We start from the raw sequence: 24,587 nt of genomic DNA on the forward strand, positions 1-24,587 counted from the left end.
AGACTCTTATCTCTAATTAATCTCTAGAAAATAAGAAGTGGTGCTTGACTCAAGGGTAGGGTGGTAGCCTTGTGCTAAAGAGCTCAGGGACAGCGCCTAGGCTGAGTTCAAGCCCTATTCCCCACCAAAAAACAAGTCCCATAACCCACAAAAAAGAAAGAAAGAAAGAAAAGAATCCCACAGCACAGGCTGTCTTCCAACTGCAGTCCTCAGATCTCAGCCTCCTGAGTAGCTAATAGTAGTGGTAGTAGTCTATGTTGACTCTTCACATCACCACTGGACAGCAAGAATTTAAAACATTTTTGTTCTCTAGAGAACTGTATAGAATTAAGTGATAATTGTGTCTGTTAAGCCCACACTGGGATGTTCACAATTTCTGATGATTTTAAGATAGTTTGCCAAGGAGAAATGACATTGTTCCAGGACAGTTTGTCCACAGTTTTCACTTTATACATACCACAGAGTGAAATATTCCTTATTTCAGATGTTTTATAGTTTGAAATATTTGTGTATGCATGGCTATCTCAGGGATGGGACTCAAGTCTAAACATGAAAAAAATGCCATTCCATCCTTCATGTTCTATGTTCCATGTAGTAAAAGAATCCTTTGACTATAAGTGTCACACAGCTCTTTGTGATCTGGAGAGTGTCCACTGTCACAGTAAACAGTTACTCACTTACTACGTGCTTAACACTAATGTGTTTCAGGTTGAAGGCTAGGTCTGATTAAATGCGACTCGGCCATGGATTTCAGATTGCAAAGTTCTTGACAGAGATATATCCCCATAAACAGATAATTGTAAGATAATTGGTAAGTTCAGTTGTAGATATAGAAATGGAACATTATGAAAACATGGAAATTAAGCCAATCTGTGCCTGGCTGGCAAGGAGAAGCAGGGAAAGGTGGATAGTAGGGAGATGAGGGGTTTGTAAGCTGGGAGATGACAGTATTTAAGATCATTTCTATTAACAGAGGTGGGAAAGCTCTTTAATTTACAAGACTAGCCACAGAAAGCTGGAACTCAGCAGGTTTCAACTAAACCTCCACACTTCTCCTTGGCAAGCCAGCCCTCTCCTTAGACTTTTGTGTCTCCTTCAACTCTGCCAGTTCCAAATGGACACCTGGCCCTTTCCTCTGTACCTCCCCACCCCCCATGCTTTGTGCCCCTTTCTCCTCCATATCCACAGGTTCCCTTCTGGTGAGTACAGAGACCTGAGAATCTAAAGGGAGGAAATAAAAGGATGATAGATTTTATCTTCCCTTTATTGGAACCAGAGCACAGGAACCAAAACTGAATAGTGAAAAGAGGCAATAGGCCAAATTAGAATCCATCTAAAACTAACAGGAATTACTTCTCCCCACTCCAGTCAGTCCTAAAGGCTCTAATTAGGTCACAGTCTATCTACCACCAGGTCCCTAAGCGGGTACAGTACCTATAGACTGCCCAGGAAATCTTGGAATTCCTATATTAAGTGAAGACAGGTTTCCATTTATCTATCTATCTATCTATCTATCTATCTATCTATCTATCTATCTATCTATCTATCTATCTTCCAGTGCTAGAAATTGAACACAGGTCTCTATGCTCTGCCATTGAGCAACACTTCCAGGTCCACGTAATTCTTTTCTTTCTTTTGTTCTGAGCCTGGAAATCAAACTCTGTACCTGATGCTTTGTTCATTGGCCAGCTGAGCCACACCTCCAACCCCAGCCCATGAAATGCTATTGGCTAGAATTCTAGCCCTACTGACATCTTTCAGGCTGCCCAGGAGCATACACAAGCACACTGCTATTGAGCTGGCACATAAGGTTGCAGCTGGTGAATCCTGGCCAGTTTGTCGCACATGGCTAGAAGCCAATTCAGATTAATTACCAATGCTCTGGGGATGAGATGGAGGTCTAACTCCTCACTCCAGATGTTTACTTTTTCTTTGTTGTTAAAGGATGTAGGAGAAGAAAAGATTGTTAGGTATGGAGATCCATGGGCATAGAGCTGGGGTTATAGGAATTATGAAAGAAATCTGTAACAGATTTAGTAATCTTACTAAAAAGTGTAGCATCACTACTATGGTTTATAACTTTGGGGTCTAGGTCCTTCGTTTCAGGATTCCATTGTATAGACCAAGTATTGTTGCCTCCAAAAAGCAAACTACTGGGCCAGGAGTTTGGCCTAGTGGTAGAGTGCTTGCCTAGCATGCACAAAGACCTGAGTTCGATTCCTTGGTACCGCATACTTAGGAAAAGCCAGAAGTGGTGCTGAGGCTCAAGTGGTAGAGTTCTAGCCTTGAGAAAAATCCAAGCACAGTGCTCAAGCCCTGAGCTCAAGCCCAGGACTGCTTAAAAAAAAGTCAAAAAGGAAACTATAATCACAGATCTTGTACTAGGTTCCAATTCCTTTACATTTTTTTTATGGTATGCACCTTCTAATGCTCTTTCCTAAGGAACTTGAGTCTGTCTTTATTGCTACAACAAAATACCTGAAACAGGTTATTTTTGTTGTTGTTGTTTTTTTAACTTTATTTTTTTTGTCTTTTCTTTTTTTGGTACTGGGGATCAAACCTAGGATGTTGCACTTGCTCGGCAAGCACTTTGCCACTGAGCTACATCCCAGCCCTATATTTTTTAGTTTTTTATTAAAGACTTTATTAGCATTGATTTTTACATCATATTTCAAATGACGTATTTAACAAACAAGTATTCAAGAAGGGAATCTCTCTATATAATCACTGGCACTTAATTTTAGAACATAATTAAAATTAGGCTGACGGTTTGTATATCATAGATGCATATTAATCTATGTAATAAAACATTATGTCTATAGAGTCATAAATTTTTATGCCTATGTAATTATGTTTATATTTCCAATACCATGTCCATAGCATTGGGTACACAAATATTGAGTCCTCGCTCTTGTACTGTTTGGATCCAATAGCCACATATTAAGGATACCATGCGCCTTTTGCTTCTTTGGTCTTGACTTGTCTCACTCAACATGATTCACACTAGATTCATCCACTTTCCTGCGATTGCCATTATTTTATCTTGTCTGTTGGCTATGTAGAATTCCATTGTATGTATATATATATATATATATCACATTTTTTCTGTCCATTCATCTGTAGTGGTGCATTTGGGTTGTTTCCATTGTGTGGCTATTGTGAATACAGCAGAGATGAACATGGCTGAGCAGGTGTCCTTATCATCTCTTGGGTTATGATGTTCAGGGTAGATGCCCAGAAGTGGTATGGAGGGATCGTAGGGAAGGTCAATTTTCAGTTCTTTAAGAAACCTCCACCCTGCTTTCCAGAGTGTCTGAACTAGCTTACAATCCCACCAGCAACACAGTAGGGTTCCTTTTTCTCCACAACCCCGTCAGCATCTGTCATTGTCTGAGTTCAAAAGCTTGGCCATTCTTGTTGGGGTGACGTGGTATCTTAGGGTTGTTTTTATTTGCATTTCCTTTATGACCATGGATGATGAGCATTTTCTCATATGCTTTTCTGCCATTTTAACTTCTTCTTTTGATAAGTCTCTCTTTAGTTCCCTTGCCCATTTAGTGACTGGTTTGTTGGGTTTGGGGGAGAGGGATTAGTTTCTTCAGTTCCCTGTAGATACTGGATATTAAGCATTTGTCTGATGTATTATTGGTAAATAACTTTTCCCAGTTGGTTGGCTGTCTCCCTACTTTAGTGGCTATACTTTTATCTGTGCAGAAACTTTTTTAGTAGTCCCATTTATTGAGTTTCTCTCCAATCTGTTGTGACCCTAGGATTCTGTTCAGCAATTTTTTGCCTGTGCCTATGAGTTCCAGTGTCTCTCCTACTCTATCATGTAACAGTTTCATGGTTTCCGGCCTGACATTGAAGTCTTTGATCCATTTTGAGTTAATGCTTGTGCATGGTGAAAGGCTAGGGTCAATTTTTAGTTTTCTACATGTGGCTGCTTAGTTTTTCCAGCACCAATAATTGAATAGGCTGTGCTTGTTCCACTGTATATCGTTGGCTCCTTTGTCAAATACAAGTTGACTATAGGTATGTGGTTCTATTTCTGGATCTTCTATTCTGTTCCATTGATCTTCTGGTCTACTTTTGTGCCAATACCCTGCTGTTTTGATTATTTTGGCTCTATAGTAGAGTTTGATCTTTTTGCCTAGAATTGTTTTGGCTATTCTAGGTCTCTTCTTGTTCCATCTGAACCTTTAGATTATATCTTCTATTTCGGTAAAGAATGTCTTTGGGATTTTGATAGGGATTGCATTGAATTTGTATATCAATTTTGGCAGTATGGCCATTTTCACTATATCGGTTCTCCCTACCCATGAACTTGGGATGTCTTTCCATTTCCTAGTGTCCTCTTTAATTGCTTTTGTTAGGCTTTTATAGTTTTCATTAAATAATTCTTTTACATCTTTGGTTAAGTTAATTCCTAAGTATTTCATTCTTTTGGGGGCTATTGCAAATGTGATCATTTTCTTGATCTGGCCTTCTGTTTGCTTATTGTTGGCGTATAAGAAGGTACTGACTTTCGCAGGTTAATTTTGTATTTTGCAACTTTGCTAAAGTGGTTTATTAATTCTAGGAGTTCGGGAGTGGAGCTTATTGGGTTTCTCAGGTAGATGATCATGTCATCTGCGAATAGGGATAGTTTAATTTCTTCTATGTGGATCCCTTTGATGTCCTTCTCTTGCCTTATTGCTCTGGCTAAGGGTTCCAGCACTATATTGAAGAGAAGTGGAGAGAGTGGGCATCCCTGTCTAGTTCCTGATTTTAAGGTAAATGGTTTCAGTATTTCACCATTTAGTATAATACTGGCTGTAGGTTTTTTATATATGGCTTTAATTATTTTAAGGAATGTACCTCTTATTCCTATTTTTTCTAGTGCTTTCAACATGAATGGATGTTGTATTTTGTCAAATGCCTTCTCTGTGTCTAGAGAAATTATCATATGTTTGTTATCCTTAGCTCTATTGATATGATGTATTGCATTCATTGATTTGCGAATGTTAAACCAGCCTTGCATCTGTGGGATGAAGCCTACTTGATTGTAGTGTATAATTTTTTAAATTTGTTTCTGGATTCTGTTGGCTAATATTTTATTGAGGAGTTTTGCATCTGTGTTCATTAGAGAGATAGGCCTGCAGTTTCTTTTTTTTTGTTGGGTCTTTCCCTGGTTTGGGGATGAGAGTAATATTAGCTTCATAAAATGAGTTTAGTCTTGCTCCTTCTGCTTGTATATCTCGGAAGAGTTTCAAGAGTATAGGTATTACTTCATCCTTAAAAGTCTTGTAGAATTCTGCAGTGAAACCATCTGGACCTCGGCTCTTTTTGGTTGGCATTTCCCTGATTGCTTCCACTATTTCATCGTATGAAATTCGTTTGTTCAATTTGCTTACCTCTTCATTGTTCAGTGTGGGTAGACTATATTTAAGAAATCATCCATTTCTACTAGATTTTCTTGTTTCTTTGAATATAGGCCCTGGTATTACTTATTCATAATGGACTGAATTTCTTGGATATCTGTCGTGATTGTTCCTGTGGTGTCTTTAATCTTGTTTATTTGGGTCTCCACTCTCATTTTTTTAAAAATTAATCTTGCCAGGGGTCTATCAATTTTGTTGACTGTTTTGAAGAACCAATTTTTTGATTTATTAATTTTATGTATAGTGGATCTTAGTTCAATCTTTGATATTTCTGATTTTATTTTTGTTATTTCTGTCCTTCTAGTTGTTTTAGAATTAACTTTTTCTTGCTCCTCTATGTGCTTCAATGTCTTCTTTAGGTTATTTACATGTTCTTCTTCTGTCTTTTTAATATGGGCTCCTAGTGTGATAAATTTGCCCCTTAGAACTGCCTTTGCTGTGTCCCTTAAGTTCCTTTGTGAGGTATCTTGATTGTCATTACATTCAAGAAAGTTTTGAATTTCCTCTTTGTTTTGCTCTGTAACCCAAGAGTTATTCAGAAGTATGTTGTTCAGCTTCCAAGTGTTTGAATGTTTTTTTAATCTTTTACTGTGTTGTTCAGAACTAGTCTGACTCCACTGCGATCAGATACAATGCATGGGATTATATCAGGCCTCTTGTATCTGCTTAAGTTTTCTGTATGAACTATTATATGATCTATTTTGGAGTATGTTCCATGTGCTGCTGAGAAAAATGTATAAAGTTTCACCATTGGATGGAAGACTGTATATATTTGTTAAGCCCAGTTGGGCTATGGTGTCGTTTGAGTTGATGGTGTCTTTGCTTATCTTTTGTTGAGCTGACCTGCCATTTGGTGAGAGTGGCGTATTGAAGTCTCCCACTATGATTGTGTTTGAGTCTATTTTGTTCTGCAATTCTAAGAGAGTTTGCTTGACGAATTTGGGTGCTCCCGCGTTGGGGGAGTAAATGTTTATAACTGTAATATTGTGGGTATGGATTGTACCCTTTACTAAGATGTAGTGGCCATGTTTGTCTTTATGTACTGATTTTACTGAGAAGTTAATTTTGTCAGAGATTAAGATTGCTACTCCTGCTTTTTTGCCCGGTGCTTGGATTGGAAAATTCTTTTCCATCCTTTCTCTTGGAATTTGCTTCTGTCTTTGGCAGTGAGGTGGGTCTCTTGGAGGCAACATATGGGTGGGTCTTGTTTCTTAATCCAGTCTTCAGTTCTGTGTCTTTTGATTGGATTGTTCAGCTTGTTCATATTTAGGGAAATTATGGAGAAGCAATTAGGGTCCTTTGTCATTATTTATTTTTACTTCTGAGTTTTTTCTCTTTTTTTTCCCCTTTTGTGTTTAGTGATTTATAGGTGATCGCTTCTTGATTGGGGTTCTTGCCATTCTACGATTTGTTCTTGATTAATATTTTTTGTAATGCTGGTTTAGTGTGCATGTATTCATATAGCTTCTCTTTGGAATGAAAGATTCTTGTTTCTCCTTCAAATGTAAATGCTAGTTTCACTGGATTTATCAGTCTGCGTTGGCAGTTATTGGTCTTCCGTGCATGAATGATTTTTTTCCAAGCTTTTCTTGCATTTAGTGTTTGCGTGGAGTGGTCTGCAGTTATTCTAATTTTTTCCCATTGTAGTATAGCTCTTTTTGTTTTTGAGGCATTTAAGATCAGCTGCTTAGTATTCGAGTCTAATGTCTTTACTATGATGTGTCTAGACAGTTCCTTCTAGGATCTTGCCTGATTGGAGTTCTGAAGCCTTCAATAATGTATTTTCCCTTTTGAGGTTGGGAAAGTTCTCTGCTAAGATTTTGGTGAATAGGGTTGCATTCCTTTATTAAAACACTGCTCCCTTGGCCGGGAGTTTGGCCTAGTGGTAGAGTGCTTGCCTAGCTTGCACAAAGATCCGGGTTCGATTCCTTGGTACCACATACTTACAAAAAGCCGGAAGTGGTGCTGAGGCTCAAGTGGTAGAGCTCTAGCCTTGAGAAAAATCCAAGGATAGTGCTCAGGCCCTGAGCTTAAGCCTAGGACTGGCAAAAACCAAAAACCAAAAAAAAACAAAAACTGCTCCCCAGGCTGGGAGTTTGGCCTAGTGGTAGAGTGCTTGCCTAGCATGCACGAAGACCCGAGTTCGATTCCTTGGTACCACATACGTAGCAAAAAAGCTGGAAGTGGTGCTAAGGCTCAAGTGGTAGAGTGCTAGCCTTGAGAAAGTCCAAGAACAGTGCTCAAGCCCTGAGCCCAAGCCCAGGACTGGCAAAACAAACAAACAAACAAAAAACTGCTCCCCTTCTTCCATCTCTATTATACGAAGGTTAGATTTCTTGGCTGTGTCTGCCAGGTCCTCAGTTCTCTTTGGTGAATTCTGACTTATTTCTCCAGGTTGATGATTCTCTATTCCAGCTCTTGTGTTTTATCTTCCGTTCCTGATGTCCTATTTTCCATCTCAGTCAATCTGCTGCTTAATACTTCCATTTTTGTTTGCATTGTGGACACTGAGCTGATCATGTCTGCTGTGAGGGTATTAATCTTTTCTTCAAGGGATGTATACTGTTTTTTGTATTTCTCTTTTGACTTCAAGGAGCTCCTTGGTAATTTACCTGCTTACGTTCCTGGAATTGTTTTTGTAATTCTGCTTTAATCTATTTAGTCATGTCCACAATCATCTCCTTAAATAGAGTCATGTTTCATATCTCTTCAGGTGTCATTTCTTGGGATGGTGACATTTCTCTCATCCCTTCACTCTTGTTTCCTTTTGGGTTTTGTGTGTGACTTTGATTATTTATATAATTTGTGATTTGCCTCTGCGATTTCTGCTGCATTGAAGACTGTTGTTGTAGGTTTACTCTGTGATCAGTAGGTGGCGGTCTTTTACTTGGTTTGGGACTGGTCGTTCTGGGAATCTGTGTATATGTGTGATTCTCAGCCAAATTAGTTCTGCTGCTGACTGGGTCAGAGTTTGTAGCTTTTACAGGTGTTTGGCCCTTTCCCAGAGGCTGTGTGCCGCTGCACAGCTAGCTCTCAGCCCATCCAGTGGCCCCACAGTGGGCGGTAGGATGGAGTTGCGCACTTTGGTCTCAGCTAGCCTGGTGGATGGCTCCTTTGCCTACCCTGTACCCAGGGGCAGGGCCCAGCTAAGAACTTGGGTTCCAAGGGTGGAGCCATTCCTTCCTGGCTCTCTGAGTGTGAGTTTGGCCCCTGCTGGTCTGCCCTTCAGTTCCCTGCTGTGTTTCAGAGAAGTACCGGACGCTTTGTCCAGCCCTATTTTTATAAGGAAGAGATTTATTTGACTTTTATTTGGTTTATTTGATTTTGGCTCTTTGACTCTCAACAGCCCCATCTGGTGAGTCCCTCATGCTATTACATAACATAATGACTCAACTGCAAATTCAGATACATGAACTAAATGCCAATTTCCAAATGAGAGCAAGGTTTCTGGTCAAAAGAAATAAACATTTACTAATTTTTGCAGGGAAAAAGAGGACTATATGTTTCTATCCAAACAAAAATAATTTCTAGCTTAGGAGATAAGGATTAGGTGGAGTAAGGATAATGTTTTTGTGTGTATTTATGCCAATACTGGGACTTAGAGTCTCATTTGGCTTTTCTCTCACACTCTATTACTTGAGCCACATGTCCAGTTTGTTCTTTTTTTCCTTGGGGCCAATCCTAGGGCTTGAACTCAGAACCAGGGCACTGTCCCTGAGCTTTTGTTGCTCAAGTCTAATGCTCTACCACTTGAGCCACAGATCTACTTCTGGCTTTTGGTGGTTAATTGGAAATCAGAGTCGCATGGACTTTCCTGCCAGGGCTGGCTTTGAACTGCAGTCCTCAGATCTCAGCATTCTGAGTAGCTAGATTACAAGGATGAATTGCCAGCACCTGGCTTAGTTTAAGGTTTTTGATGGTCAGAGATAAGAATCTCATGCTTTGGGGTTGGAGGTATGGCTCAGTTCGTAGAGTGCTAGCCTATGAGCAAAAGCATCAGGTATTGAGTTTGAGTCCTATTTAGGACCTAAAAGAATCTCATGGATTTGTCTCATTGGCCTGACTCTAAACTTCAGTTGTTAGGTCTCAGCCTACTAGTAATTAGGATTATAGGGTGAGAGCCACTGGTACCCAGGAAACATGGGTTTTAAGCAAAAAGCCAAGCCCCACTGGCTTCTGGATGTATGTGCTGAGGCATAACTTTGGACTTGATGATGGTATAGCTGGAGCTATATCACTGGAGCTTTCTCCCCAATAATTTTGTCCCTCCATTGAAAGTGAGATAAGGAGAAGAGCCCAAAGTCTTTACCCTGAGTTGTAAAGGCATTCTTGAGTTATTTTGCATGAGGATTAGGGGAAAGAGATAAGACAAAGAAAGCAAAGAAATATTTTGGTCAGTTGTGGGACTTGAACTCAGGGCCTGGTACTGTCCCTGAGCAATTTTTGGTCAAGCACTTTATCATTTTGAGCCATAGTGCCACTTCCAGTTTCTGGTGGTTAATTGGAGATGAGTCCCACAGACTTTTCCCTGTCTAAGCTGCCTTTGAACCTCCATCTTTAGATCCCAGCTTCCTAAGTAGCTAGGAATACAGGTGTGAGCCACCAGTGCCCAGCAAGGAAATAATGAAAAACAATACAAAACAAAACAACTGTGTAACTAAAATCAACTGGTAAGAAGCGTAAACTTGTCATTGAGCTAAAACTATAGTTTTAAACATGTTTAGGTATCCCCATTGTAGTAGGAAATAGATGGGCAAAGATGTCCATGTAGAGGAGAACAAAAAGGAATGGGCTTCTTTTATAGCCCCATTCTTATGATAACCAACCTATGAATTACTCAATAGCAACTGAATATCATTGAAAGGCGTCTTCCTCAGCACCACTATATTAGTAATCAGTTTTGAATGTGTTTCAGAGTGGACAATTTTGAAGAGTTTCAGAACTCTTCTGGAGAACTGGCTGTCTTGGAAACAGACAGCAGCTCTTCTAACTCTCACAGGAACTAGGAGATTGACATTATCCTTTTTCATCACCATTTTGCAATGGTATTCTGTCTACCGAGGTCAAAGGCCACCAAGAAGAGCTCTGATTCCAGTGGGAATGAGGGCATAGAGGCACAGGCAGGGAAATAGGACATGGTAGAGCTGACCTGGTGTGGAGACAAATATGTTTGGACTTTGTGGGCTAGGAAAGAAGAAACTTGGGCTTTCAAATATTGCATTTTTTAAAATTTTTATTTATTTTTAAATTTGATAAAATTTAAAATCAATTTCATTTTCAGTGGTGCTGGGGATCAAACCAACTTTCCTAGCAAGCAAAAAAAAGGGAATGAGAAGATAGCTCAAGTGGTAGAGCACTTGAGGTCTTGAGTTTAAACATCAGGGCCTCTAAACAATTTAAGTGAATACATAAGTACATTCTAACTGATAAATAACATTCTATTTCCACATTAAAAGTACAAGATGCATGGTAAATAATTGTTTTCTTTTCCTTTGTTCATATTGGCTTTGAATTCAGGGCTTTGTGTTTATTAGACAGGCACTCTACAGCTGTGCCATACCTCCAGTCCCTGTTTTACATTGGTCCTAGGGTCCAACTTTTTGCTCAGGTCTACACTTGGATCCATCTTCCTATTTCAAGCTTCCCATCATAACTAACATGACAGTTGCAAACAACCCCTTCCAATGTTGGTATTGTTAGGGCACATTCCCATTGTATCCAACTATTGATTGGAAAAGAGGTCTCAGGAACTTTCTGCCTTGAACTTCGATCCTCCTGATGACAGCCAACTGAGTAAGCCTTACAGGGGCTTGAACTCAGGGCCTGAGCCCTGTCCTTGGGCTTTCCTCAAGGCTAGTGTTCTACCCTGAGCCACTGCACCACTTCTGGCTTTTTCTCTGTATGTGGTACCAAGGAATTGAACCTGGGTCTTTGTACATGCTAGGCAGGCACTCTACCACTAGGCCAAACTCCTGGTCCAAGAACAAAGTTTTTGTGTTCAAAAATAAAGTAGTAGAAATCTGCTCCACAAGAATGTACATATACAACCCTTCATCACATCATGTTTCAGACAATTCTGAGTCATGTAAAACATGGGAATGAATATCATTATATAAATATATCAAAGATATCTTGGTTTTATTGTTGTGGAAGCTTTTGCTTTGTCTTAGATACTTCTACAAATATAATCCAGGCCGTCCTTCAACTCCCTGGAATAGCTAGGATTACAGTGTATACCACCATGTCTGGCCACCATTTTAGTACGTATAAGTACACTATTTTGTTCACATAACAGAAAATTATCTAAGACACATGTTTAAGAATATCTCCTGTTCTGTTTTCCTTCTTTCTCTCTCTCTCATTCTTCCTTTCCTTCCTTCCTTCTTTCCTTCCTTGTTTCCTTCCTTCCTTCCTTCGTTCGTTCCTTCCTTCCTTCCCTTCTTCCTTCTTGTCTCTCTCCCTCCCTCTCTCCCTCCCTCCATCCTCCCCTTCCTTCCTTCCTTCCTTCCTTCATTTCTTTCTCTCTTTCTTTCTTTCTTTCTTTCTTTCTTTCTTTCTTTCTTTCTTTCTTTCTTTCTTTCTTTCTTTCTTCCTAATTGTGACTTGAGATGAGGGCTGAGCACTGTTCTTGAGTTCCTTTGCTCAAGGCTAGTGCTCTACTACTTTGAGACACAGCTCCACTTCTGGTTTTGGTAGTTATTTGGCAATAAGAGTCTCACAGACTTTCTTACCTGGACTGTGATCCTCAGATCTCATCCTCCTAAGTAGCTAGGATTTCAGGTGTTGAGCTACCCATGCCTGGCTTCCTCCTGTTGTTAAGCAAGCAATATACAACAGTAGTTAGCACTACTGAACATTATATTTACGAATGGTCGGAATGGTCAATTTTATGTGTTTTATTATAATACTAATATGTACTTTACTATAGTTAAAAATACAATTAAAAGAAAGCATAGTGGTGTATAAATATAAGTTCAGCATTTGGAAGGCTTATGCAGAAGGATCCTGAGTTTGAGGCAAGTCAAAAATACATGAAGGCAAGAAGACCTTGTATCAATCTTCCCAATACAAAAACAAGAAGCAGTATGCAAAAGAAAAATAAAATGTGAAATTTAAAAAAAGAGGGAAACAATCTGCCAGAGAGATCTACAAGGTGCTTTTATTTAGGTAAAGGTCAATGCATGCAAAAATGTCAATATGCTGTTGAGGGATACATACACATTTAAGAAAACTGAAAAAATATAGAAAAGAAGAGTAATAGACATAAGCTTCTGGAAGATAGTTACCTATGGAAGAAGGGAGCAGGCGGGGAGGGGGTGGAGGGAGGGAGAGGGGTTTAGGGTGGATACAAAGAGCTTCCGTTGTTGTCATGACATTTTTAGTTTGTTTGTGCACATAGATTTTCATAATCATTCTTTCACCAAGAAAGACAATTTTTCCCATTGAACACTGACATACTTTATTTTTTTTTTGCCATTCCTGGGCTAGAGCTCAGGGCCTGAGCACTGTCCTTGGACTTTCTCAAGGCTAGAGCTCTACCACTTGAGCCTCAGCACCACTTCCAGCTTTTTTCTATGTATATGGTACCGTGGAATTGAACCCGGTTCTTCGTGCATGCTAGGCAAGCACTTTAACCACTAGGCCAAACTCCATGCCCTGACATACTTTATTATCCTAATAACTTCTGTTCTATACATTCTTTTAGAAATTTGGATCCATTTAGAAGTTGATTTTAGTTATGTGTCTACTGCTCTATTTAGTGTCTGCCTGAGACCCTGGGAAGTCAGCGTTTATCTTACACTTCAGTGCTCTCCAATAGAAGTAAAATGAGAGGCCTTCATGTGATCCCATATTTTCTACTAGCCGCATTAGAAAATAAGAAAGAAAGAAAGAAAGAAAGAAAGAAAGAAAGAAAGAAAGAAAGAAAGAAAGAAAGAAAGTTATATTTCCCTTGGTACAAGTCCTGGGTCTCAAACTCAGGGCCCTGCTCCTGAGCTTTTATATTCCAAGATAGCCACTTGAGCCACAGTTTCACTTCCAATTTTCTAGTAGTTAAATGGAGATAAGAGTTTTATAGACATTGGCTGTGTGGGTTGACTTCTAATTGTGATCCTCAGATCTCAGCCTCCCAAGTAACTAGGATTACAGGCATGAGCTGCTAGGGCCTGCTTAGACTTTTTTTTTAATAATGAGAAAAGTGTAAGTTTCTCTCTACCCTGAACTGTTAAAGACTACCACTGTTGAGCTATACTTAGATTTTTAAATGAATACATGAACTTTCATTACAAATGAAAACAAGATCACTTGGGGATTTCCCAATTATTTTCTGGATTATCATTGGATTTAACTATGTCCTTGCTGATTTTGTCTGCTGGTATGATTTTAGGTGAAGCGTGGCAGAGCACATTTTTCCTTTTGCAGAAACCATACAAAGAAAGCATAATCAAGGCAGGAATGACACTGGTTAAGATTCATTGAACTTATAAACTGATATGTTGCATTAAAACTTGTATAACTACTTCAAGATAATAAAAAATTCAACAGTTAAAAAGAGAAAACTCAGTCAAGTCTTATTTCATGTGGCCTTAACAAAGCTATAAAGCAATATATACAGTGTAGAAATCATGCTTCAGATTTTGGGTTTTGATCTTCTGAAATAGTGATATTGTGTAACATTCTCTCCCTGGAGATTGGACAATGGCAGTGAGCAACAGCACCCAGCAGCCCCCATGACCACAAGAGGAAGTAAGGAATGCCAAAGTGGGGAATTTGTTTAAGCTGTGGTGGTCAGCAGGATCATTGAAGAAGACACATTTCAGCTTGAAATATTTTTATTTTATGATAGATTTATCAGGATATAACCGTGTATAGAATGAAGAGCCATTCTCCAGACAGATTTTCCCATTTTTCCAGGGAAAAGGAAAGACCATGCCTGCTTTGGTCTCTTCCCAAAAGTTGAGTGTTTCTGCTTCATCTCAGTCATTCATCCAGTGACCACAGCATGCAGAGCTACCTAGGGATGTTTTCCCCTCTGTTTTCCCTTTATTTACAATAGCAGGTTCACACTGATAAATGGAGCCAAGCATGTGGGATATTTTGTAGCACATCTGTATTTATGACTATATAACTATATAACACCCGAGGGCTTAAAATAAATATTATGGTAGTCATAATTGAAGTTGGCCAGTTCAGCCATCTCTAAATGGAGATGGAGGTGGTATTTTTCTGTCCAGGCTCAGCTGAACAAAGAACAGCAGAATACAGAGGCTCCATTGGGGTAGGCCATGAAGCTGTAGTGATCTGCAGGTACCTATGGGCTTCATGAACTGACGTGACTTTGCGACATGTCTAAAAGTTGGAACTGGTTCTTGGCTGATTTTCTTAGAAAAGCAGCTCGACTTCTTTCCACATGGCTCAGCCTTCTAAGAATGTGAAGGGAAGCCACAAAGTTTCTGAAGGTCTAGATTCTTACACGCACACAGTCTCATATAGTGCCTCTTGCCTAGTGGTCAAAGTCAAGAATAGGGCCAGGGTCAAATGTGGAAGAGGACTTAACTGTCACTCATTAATGAGATAAATTGTGAGGATTCTTAAATTATTTTTAATCCTTCATCTGAGGTTTGAGTTCAGTCCCATCAATAGAGCATAACAGGAAATCTTGAGATACTTGACACAAAGCAAATGATTTCAATTGTTCATTGTTTTGTTGTCTTGGTCATTGTCTCCTGGGTAAAGAACATTTTTCCTAGATAAGGATGTAGATGATTTAAAAGTGTTTTTGGTTGAAATAAAAGTTGGTGAAAATATTACACTAAAATAAGACAATCTACAAGTAGAGGGCAAAGGAATGAAGGGAGGAGGGGCAAGGAAACTGCAGTCATAATATTCAATGTGCATTATGTAATATATTGAATTATATAACTTTAGAGTTTGGATGGCTTTTGGAAAGATGGGAAGAATATTGGGAGGGTGACATTGATCAAGATGCATGCAACTTGTTGAATTGAAATCTCCTTGTACAATTACTTAAATAGTTCATATAAGGTTCATTGAAATAGCACTAAGTGTGAACATATATTTTGTTTAAGAATGTGAGGGCATTTCACAGAAAAACAGTTGGTTGAAATAAGATTATTTTGTAAAACATAGACCAAGAGAAAAAAGAATAAAAATTTAAATTATACAAAATAGGAAAGCATTCCATTTACAAATTTTAGATTTTTATGTGTTTACTAACCTCCTTTTATATTTTAGCTGATTCCTGATTATATTTTGCCTTTCCTGATGTTTAATTTTCAAGAGTTAGAGAATAAAGTGTCAAAAATATGTCCTCGTCAAGTTCCACCAGTTTGACTTCACTCAGTACGGCACTAGAGTATCACCCATGCTCGGTATGTACTTAAAACTTCATACAACTGTTCACAGGAAAATCTACATCCAAAACCCATACAATTTCAAAATGTGGAACATGGGTTGACACATCTGGGAACAATGAGGAATACTAAAATTTCATCCCCATGACTTAACATCTTTTATCCCAGCAAAATTTAGCTCTTCTAAGTCGGAATGAGCATATACACAAGTTTTCCTAAGGATGGTAATCAGTTTTAAAGAGCCAGTTGCTAACTTTATTTCACTTTGCATTTGCTCTTGTTGTAATGGAACCCAATAGGAATGAAAGGAAATTGCAATGAGCCAGACAATGGTGGTCCTGGGACTTAAGCCCATCACATTGAGCATGTTATGTGAGTGTTCTACCACATCCTCAACCAAATATCCTGAATTTTTGGCTCTTAGCTGAGTTGTATTTTTTTGGCTTTCTGAGTTAATGCCCAAAATATTTATTGTTTTTTTTCTTCTTCTGATGACAACTACCCCCAATCACTCTACAAATGAAACCACTAACTTTATTCCAGCCAATCACAACCATTTACAGTCTCCTTTCTACTGCATTTCCCACTCTGAGCTCTTGAGACATCCAGATGATGTTTGAAATCAATATGATCTCCCTTCCTTCCTTCCTTAAAAGAAATGTATTCTTCAAATCGAGTAAAGTTGGTCACTGCCTCCTGAGCTATCCTTTGTGATAGTCACTCAGAATTATAGAGATGGAAAAATCTAAGAGACTCTGAAGTCCAGCACTAGCTGGCTTATTTTGCAGCTGAGAGCTTACATGACATACATAAAGAACACAATCTAAGTAAGATTCAACTTTCTGCTCTCTCTATTCCCTGTTCCTAACTGATTTGGTTTACTTAGGCAAAGATATCTTCTAAAAACAAATGCTTTTGTTTCTGTGACTATTGGTTGTCCTATTTTTTTCAGAGTTTGGGATCTGCCAGATGATTTTTTTTCATGGGTTTTGTGACTTTCCTTTTTATTTCTCTCACAGCTGCCTGAATTATATTTATTGATGCATATTTTTAACAAGGAATGCAAGAAATCAAGTCTCCTAAAAACTCAGAGCATTTCTCTTAAGGAAGCACAGAAACTACTTGCTAAAAACCTAAATGCCATGACATGCACCCATGGAACTGAGGCAAGAAGTGAAGATTCCGAAATTGTTTATACATGTCCTGTTGTTAAAAAGGAAAGAAGGTCACGGCAGTCTATGGCTGAACTCTCCTACCAGCGCCTGCTAATCGGCATCACCCCCTCAATGGAGCGGCTGCCTGACTCCTGTCATAGACTGGTCCAACTTGAGACCTCTAACCAGAGTTTTCATTACATTATCCTCAAGGACCCTGGTTCTGTATCCCAATTTATTATTCGGAAAATGAGTTCTATGGGCTTACGCCCACAGATGGTCTTTGATGATAGGCTTCCCAAATACACCCCATTGGAACCAGGTAATTTAAATAGATGATGAGGCTACTTGGAAAAAGTCCATGGAAATCTTGTTGCAAATTGAAGTGGCTTTCCAAAGCAGAAATAACCAAATAGTGACCTGGAGAAATATTGTTTGTTCTGAGGTTCATAGCAGTATTTCTTGAAGCTGTAGTGGCAATGAAATATATAGAAATAATTTGATAAACTTCTAAGTTAAAGTTTCAGACTAATTCTTGAGAGATGTATTATTTAGATATTCTACTTATATTCTTCTTTTGAAATGACCAGTGAGACTCAATTTGTACAGCTCCCCATAGGTGCCCTTTTCTTCTTTAAAATTAGTAGAATGCAATATTTTCTATACATCTTGGCTTGACTGAGATTTAGAGATTTTTTTAGAGATTAGAAAAACAAAATGTATCATTCTATCGTTATCAAGGCTTTCAATGGAGACTATAAAAAGGAAGAAAGCTCTTGCTTTCAGATTAATAGACATATACTTATAAAAGGCAAAGGATCACATAGAGAATGTTAGATTTCTAACATAATATATAGGATGATAAATTTTAATGAGAAGTGTTTCTCTGTTTCCTAATTTCCTCATGTTATTTACAAAGGCTGGAGGCCTAGCTCAATGGCAAAACACTTGCCCTACTGGGCAAGGCCCTAGGTTTGATCCCCAGTATTGGAAAATAAAAAGCACAGGAAGTAGTATTTGATCTTTCTGTGTGATTAGAAACAAATTATGGGGCCAGGAGCATGGCCTAGTGGTAGAGTGCTTGCCTAGCATGCATAAGCCCCTTTTGATACCATATATATAGAAAAAGCTGGAAGTGGTGCTGTGGCCCAAGTTGGTAGAGTGCTAGCCTTGAGAAAGCTCAAGGATAGTGTCTAGGCTGTGAGTTCAAGCCCCAGGACTGGCCAAAAAACCCAAATAAAACAAACCCCCAAATTATCAATACAAAAACTCTTCAGAAGTAAAGCATGTTTCCACTCCTCCCCTCCCCTCCCCTCCCTTTCTCATCTCCTTTCCTTTTTTGTGCCAGTACTGAGCTCTGAACTCAGGGCCTTGTAATCTCCTTAGCTTTTTCGTTCAAGGCTGGTGCTCTACCACTTGAGCCATACCTCCACTTTCAGTTTTTTGCTAGTTAATTGGAAACAAGAGTCTATCAGATTTGTTTGTTTGGAGGACTTGGAACTACAGTCCTCAAATCTTGCCTCCTGAGTAGCTAGAATTGCAGTTGCCTAGCTGAAACAGATGTAGGTTCTATCCTGGTTCAGCCATTGTTCGTGGGTAGTTTTTGTCTTTATGGTCAAAGAACATCTCCTTTACATTCAAATTCTATGATAACATTCTAAGCTGGGAGAAGTATGGTAGCTTTGATTCAAACCCGAGCCTGACATATGCTAAGCAAGTGCTCTACCACTGAGTTATACGAATAACCTCTTCAATCTCCTTTTTATAAGGAAGTAGTTTTCTCAGAAAGCTTCTTTCTATTTCTAGTAGCCACCTTTCCCTGCAAGCCGGTAGATGAATATATAGTTCTATAGGAAAGGTTCAAAGCCCAGGCTGGCTTTGAACCATGATCCTCAGATGTCAGCCTCCTGAGTAGCTAGGATTATAGGTGTGAGCCACCAGCACCTGACTTCAAGCATTTGTTTCCTGTATGTTTAGACTAGTTATGAAGACATTCTTTTAAGTATACTTGGGATACTTGGGAATCCTAGGCCGTTCCCAGTATAAGGCTTGGAGGACTGATGGGGTAGGAGCTCTGTCTTTTCAATCCTTGAGCCATGAGTGGTCACCACATGGGGATGATGGTAATGAGAAATATACATGTCCTCCTGTTTTTCTCATGGTATTACATTTTTTTTTGCCAGCCCTGGGCTTGGCTCAGGGCCTGAGCACAGTCCTTGGGTTTTCTCAAGGCTAGAGCTCGACCACTTGAGCCACAGCACCACTTCTGGCTTTTTTCTATGTATGTGGTACCGAGGAATCGAACCTGTGTCTTCATGCATGCTAGACAAGCACTCTACCACTAGGCCAAACTCCCGGCCCGGTATTACCTTTTTATACTCACTTTTTCTCTCTGTCCATGAGTTCTACATTCAAGCCTTTCTTATAGACTTAGTCTTCTTGTTGATGCCATTTATTTTGGATCTTAGGTTGGCAGCATATTTAGTCAGGAAAGGACTTTCAAGGAAGGAAAGGGGAAATGATGGCCGAGTAGAGGGACATACAGTATACTTTTACTTGCTTTTCCAATGCTCAGTGGCTCCTTGAAAAGATTGCAGTGACTAATGACCCCTCCAAGGTGGTAGGTTCTGAAACATTATAGAAGACAGCTGAATCCTAACTAATTGCCACTGCCCTTTTATACTAAGGACTTACCTTAGCATATGTTGAAAGAAATGACACAGTGTCTGTGTAGCTCTGATCACTCTGCTCATTTCTGTACCTCATTTTAGGATATTTTCCTCATTCTTATTGTTATCAGTACCCAGTGTGTCTTTCTCTTTCCGTCCGCACCTTTCATTACTGTATAAACACCAAAAAAAAAGAAGAGACACTCTCTTTACCTGCTCTGATCTTGTAGGATCCGCTAGAACCCAGTTAGCCAGACCAATTTACTGCTTAGAAAAGGGTATTAGATCAGATGTACACCATTATTTCCCCTTTAGTTGGAAGTGCCAGAAGGAAGGAGACTCAAGTTTATGATTTATGCTGTCCATCTCTGCATAACCAAAGGTTGAATCAACATGTAATTCTTTGACAATGTGGTTCTTTTCAGAACACCAGTTCCAGGATCTACAGGATCTGCAGCAGAGATATCTGAGTGGGTTCGTGAAGTTGAAGCGCACTCCTAGAATTTTAACCACAGATATAATATATGACACTGAGAAGAGATTTGTAAAGAGCCAGGACATGCCTCCTGTTTTTCTTCCTCTACTTCATAAGCCTTTGGTTATTTCTCAAGATAGTTTAAAAAGATGGAACTTACTCTCTTAAAACGAAGTCTATACAATACTTAACGCAAATCGTCAAATTGAAATGTTAATATGGTGTAAAAATCCAAGTTGATCTGCTAAGCTTGATTAAACCTGCAAAACCCATGATCATAGCTGAAAGAATACTGATATAAAGAAAGAAAAGTGCTTAAGAAGGACTTTCAAGCAAGAATAACTCTTAAAAGCCTAATAAAGGTTTTAGGTTCAATTCCCAACAACTACCTCCCAATTTAAACACTAAGTGAAGTCTGTCATTACAGAAAATGTTGACAAATTTAACAGTTAATTTTTTCAAATTCCTGTAGGTGTAGAGATCAGTCTAAGAATATTTTCAACATGTTTATTACTCAGTGGAATAAGGAAGGAAGTAGTATCCATGAAATAAACACAGGAATATTTTAAAAGGCATAAATTTTGTAAAACAAAAGTTTTAAAATAATAGTACACTGGATTTCTTTGAAGAAAAAGGATTAATGACTTGAAAGATAACAGTGAAAGCTTCTAGATCTTAACATAGTACAACAAAGGAGCCTACAAATAAAAGAGTAATTTGAGGAACAAGAAATTCAAAAGTGGAAGAAATTCACATGGATATATGCAAGAAAGCAGAACAGAAAAGAGATGATGTTTAAATTATTAAATCCAAATTAGAAGCTATATAACAATTCGGAACTGAAGATACAATTTAAGGATGTAAAGCACTGCCTAGAAAATAAGACATCCAGAATTCCATGCTTACCCCAGCAAGCAATAAATAACTTTAAAAATAAAAAAAATATTAAAAAACATAGACCTTGAGTTGAAAAATCTTCTTGATCAATTAGCATTTAAATCTACTGGAAACTTTGGAGCATTAAAAATTAAAGGGAGGCTAGAGGCCAGTGGCTCAAACCTATAATCCTGGTTATTCAGGAGGTTGAGATTTGAGGATTATGGTTCAAAGCCAGCTGAGGAAGTAAAGTCAATGGGGCTCTTATCTCCAATTAATCACTAAAAAGCCAAAGTAGAGCTGTGGCTCAGTTGGTAGAGTGGTAGCCTTTAGTGCAAAAGCTCAGGGATAACACCCAGGCCCTGAGTTCAAGCCCCAGGACCCATACAAACACAAAAGAAAAGAATTAAAGGGAGATGGGTTACAGTCAAAGAAATAATATACAAGGGAAGTTTCATTGACAGTAGATATGATAGGCCTCTGGTAGCATATATTATTCAAGTGTATCTGGATTTCTATAACTAGATAACCTATCTTTAAAGAGAGAGGTAAAATAAATATATTTTGAAATAAGAGCCAGTAAAGTGGTAAATACCTGTTAGTTTGCAGCATTTGGGAAACTTACATGGAAGAATCACAAGTTCAAGGCTTGCCTGGCTTCAAGCAAGACAAACATAATTTTTAAAAAGTGTTTACTATTACAGTCCTTCAGTAAAAAAAACTACTTCTAGTATATGCTGTAGAAAAAATGGAAGAAATATTCTCGACTATGTAAATTTATAGATGCATTAAAATAGATTTCTGGGTTTAATTTCCCAATATTTTATTTTAAAAATTGCCTTTAAGTTGGATGCTCATGGCTCATGCCAGTTATCCTACTCAGGAGGCTGAAATCTAAAGATCACAATTCAAAGCTAGCTTTGGTAGGCAAGTTTTTGAGACTCTTGTCTCCAATTAACCACCCCAAAAAGCTGGAAGTGGAGCTGTGGCTCAAGTGGTAGAGTAGTAGCCTTAAGAAAAAACACTCAGGGACAGCACGCAGACCTTGGCTTAAGCTTCGGACTAGGTACAAATAATTTGTCTTCGTATAATAAGTGCCACTATTATTTGTTTTCTTGATAATGACCATTCTAATTGGGGGGAGGTAGAATCTCAATGTGGATTTCTTTTATGGCCAGAAATGTGGAACATTTCTTCACGTGCCTATTGGCTATTTTTATTTCCTGAAAAGCAGTCTCTTTTTAATTCTTTCAGCCCACTTGTTAACTGGTTGGTTGTTTCTTTGAGGCTTTGTTATTGGGGGCTTAATTTTTTGAGCCCTAGTTTTTTTTGTTGTTGTTGTTTTTTTCCATCTCTGGGAACTGAACTCCAGGTCTAGGCACTGTCCCTGAGCTTTTTTGCTCAAAGTAGCACTCTACCATTTGAGTCACAGTGCCACTTCTAGCCTTTTCTGTTTATGTGGTCCTACGGAATCGAACCCAGGGCTTCATGCATACTATGCAAGCACTCTATCACTAAGCCACATTTCCAGTCCTCTAGGTATATTTTTGACACGAGACCCTTGTCATATGTCTAGTAATGTCTTCTCCTACTCTGTGTGCTCTCTATTTATCTTGCTAGCTCTGCAGTTCAATGCAATCCCATGTATCCAGCCTTTCTTTGATTTGTTGTGATTCTAGATCTTTATTTAGGAAGTTTTGAATTGTGCCAAGTGTATCCCCCATCTCTTCCTGTAATTTTATCAGGGTATCTGCTCTTACTTTGAAGTCTTCAATCCATTTGGAGTTGATTCTGGTGCAGGGTGAGTACAAGGCTCTAAGTTTTCTATACTTATATAACCAATTCTGCCAGCACCATTTGTTGAAGAGGCTGTCTTTCTTCCATTTGATAATTTTGGCTCCCTTATCAAAGATTAGGTGGCCATAGGTCTGTGGGATCATTACTGGGTTTTCAATTCTATTACATTGGTTCTCAGGCCTGTTCATGTGCCAGGACCAAGCTGTTTTTGTTTCTGTTTTTAATTTAAAAAATTGTCTTCTTATACTTTTTGTCAGTCATGGGGCTTGAATAATAGGCCTGGCTGTTGTCTCTGAACTCTTTTGCTCAAAGCTAGTGCTCTACCGTTAGAGCCACAGCACCATTTCTGGTTTTCTGGTGGTTAATTCCAGATAAGAGTTTCATAGAATTTCAAACCATTTTGAACCATGATCCTCAGATTTCAGCCTCCTGAGTAGCTAGAATTATCAGAATGAGCCACTTCCCCACCCCTCCCCCAATTCCTGCACCTGGCTCCAAGCTGTTGTTTTTTTTTTTTTTTGAATTTGACCTCAAGATTTTATTGTCTTCATAACAAAAGCTGGAACTTAGACATCACGGTGGTACTGTCTTCATAATAAAAGTTGCAACTTAGAACTGGATCACCTGCCCCTTTCTCTTTTTATCTCCACCCAGTTCAAAATGTTTGCATCTTTTAATAGCTAGCATTCTCTTAGATCTGCAGTTGGGCTCAACACATTCAATTCTCAGTACAATGTTCTTTGTGGTCTTAGCTTTTCTCTGGAAAATTGGCTTAGTCTGACCACCATAGCCACTCTGTTTTCTGTCATAAGGACGATTTTTCTGGGCATAAAGAGAATCCTTGCCCTTCTTGTACTGTGTTACTTTGTGAGGCTGGTGCTTGCCACACTTCTTACAGAAAGTCCAGCGGGTTTTGGGAACATTAGTTAACCATGATGGCATGAAGCCTGCAGCAGTGCCAAAAAAAAGCTCCAAGCTGTTTTTTTTATAACTACAGCTTTCTAATAGAGTTTGAAGTTTGGTATTGATATTCCTCAAGTACTGTTTTTCCTGCTAAGGATTGTTTTCATTATTTGGGATCTTCTATCATTCCAAATGAATTTCTGGATTGCTTCTTTCATTTCATCAAAGAATGTTGTTGGGATATTGATGAATATTATATTGAATTTGATAGCTTTGGGCAGTATTTTGGCATTTTTATGGCTTACTTTTGGATTCTTAAAATACTTTACAGTTTTTCTTTCCCCTTTTCTAGTTGTTTGCTGGTTATAGATTATCTTCTCATTCTCTTAGTGGATTGAAGAAGATATTACAACACTCTTAATCTGTTAGTAACCAATGCTTATTAGTTCGTTAATTATATTCCAGATGTGCCATCCATTAGAGCCATTTATTACCATGTACCTCAGTCTCCGCACAAATGTCATTGTTCTCATGTATTTTAATTCTATATAAAGGGTCTCTGCTATGGTTCTCAGTGTGAGACCATAGGGACTATAGTGTTGAGGACCCCAATGGGTCTTCAGTGTGTTGAGGTGACAGAACCAGACTCCATCTTCAAAAATAGATGAATAGTGTTTGGGGGGATTGGTCTTCAGAGTGTTGGTTTTTGTAAAGCAAGGCTATCAGAGGCCTTGGCTGCTTCTACATGAATCAGGTTTCATTTTTACTTCTCTTAAAGTTGTGTTATAATAAGTGGAGCGATCCTTACAGGTGTGTTGAGATGTTTGGATTTTCTGACAACCCACTTGTAAGCCAAGTAAATCTGCTGTCTATGAATCTCTGGTATTTTGTCATAGGAACGCCAAATGAACCTAAGACAC

At 38.7% G+C, this 24,587-nt stretch overlaps 2 protein-coding genes and 1 long non-coding RNA gene across 5 annotated transcripts; 1 reads left to right on the forward strand and 2 right to left on the reverse strand.

The window, feature by feature from the left end:
• Window positions 1-672: 672 nt before the first annotated feature.
• Window positions 673-20,821, forward strand: LOC150064827 (uncharacterized). 2 transcript variants are annotated; one of them, XM_090329482.1, is made up of 4 exons: window positions 673-811; window positions 15,675-15,811; window positions 16,813-17,269; window positions 20,042-20,821. In XM_090329482.1, the coding sequence occupies exons 2-4, from the start codon at window positions 15,746-15,748 to the stop codon at window positions 20,257-20,259; spliced, it is 741 nt and encodes a 246-aa protein (XP_090185608.1). In that variant the 5' UTR covers window positions 673-811; window positions 15,675-15,745; the 3' UTR covers window positions 20,260-20,821. The 2 variants fall into 2 exon arrangements, with proteins under 2 accessions (XP_090185608.1, XP_090185609.1); XM_090329483.1 differs by having other exon boundaries at window positions 16,813-17,167.
• LOC150064828 (uncharacterized) lies at window positions 15,668-19,807 on the reverse strand. 2 transcript variants are annotated; one of them, XR_016534835.1, is made up of 4 exons: window positions 19,642-19,807; window positions 19,331-19,443; window positions 17,093-17,415; window positions 15,668-15,976 (listed from the first exon to the last, which is right to left on the reverse strand). It is a non-coding gene; the product is annotated as an uncharacterized LOC150064828 (long non-coding RNA). The 2 variants fall into 2 exon arrangements; XR_016534834.1 differs by lacking the exon at window positions 15,668-15,976 and having other exon boundaries at window positions 16,421-17,415; window positions 19,642-19,806.
• Window positions 20,822-22,705: 1,884 nt separating the features above from the next.
• Window positions 22,706-23,706, reverse strand: LOC150064829 (large ribosomal subunit protein eL42-like). Its single transcript, XM_090329191.1, has one exon. It carries the CDS (start codon window positions 23,704-23,706, stop codon window positions 23,374-23,376), a length of 333 nt encoding a protein of 110 aa, XP_090185317.1. The 3' UTR covers window positions 22,706-23,373.
• Between the last annotated feature and the right edge of the window lie 881 nt (window positions 23,707-24,587).

This window comes from Megascapheus bottae, chromosome 3 (genome assembly GCF_031878675.1).
Source record: "Megascapheus bottae isolate mThoBot1 chromosome 3, mThoBot2.hap1, whole genome shotgun sequence".
In the NCBI taxonomy this organism is placed as follows: Eukaryota; Metazoa; Chordata; class Mammalia; order Rodentia; family Geomyidae; genus Megascapheus; species Megascapheus bottae.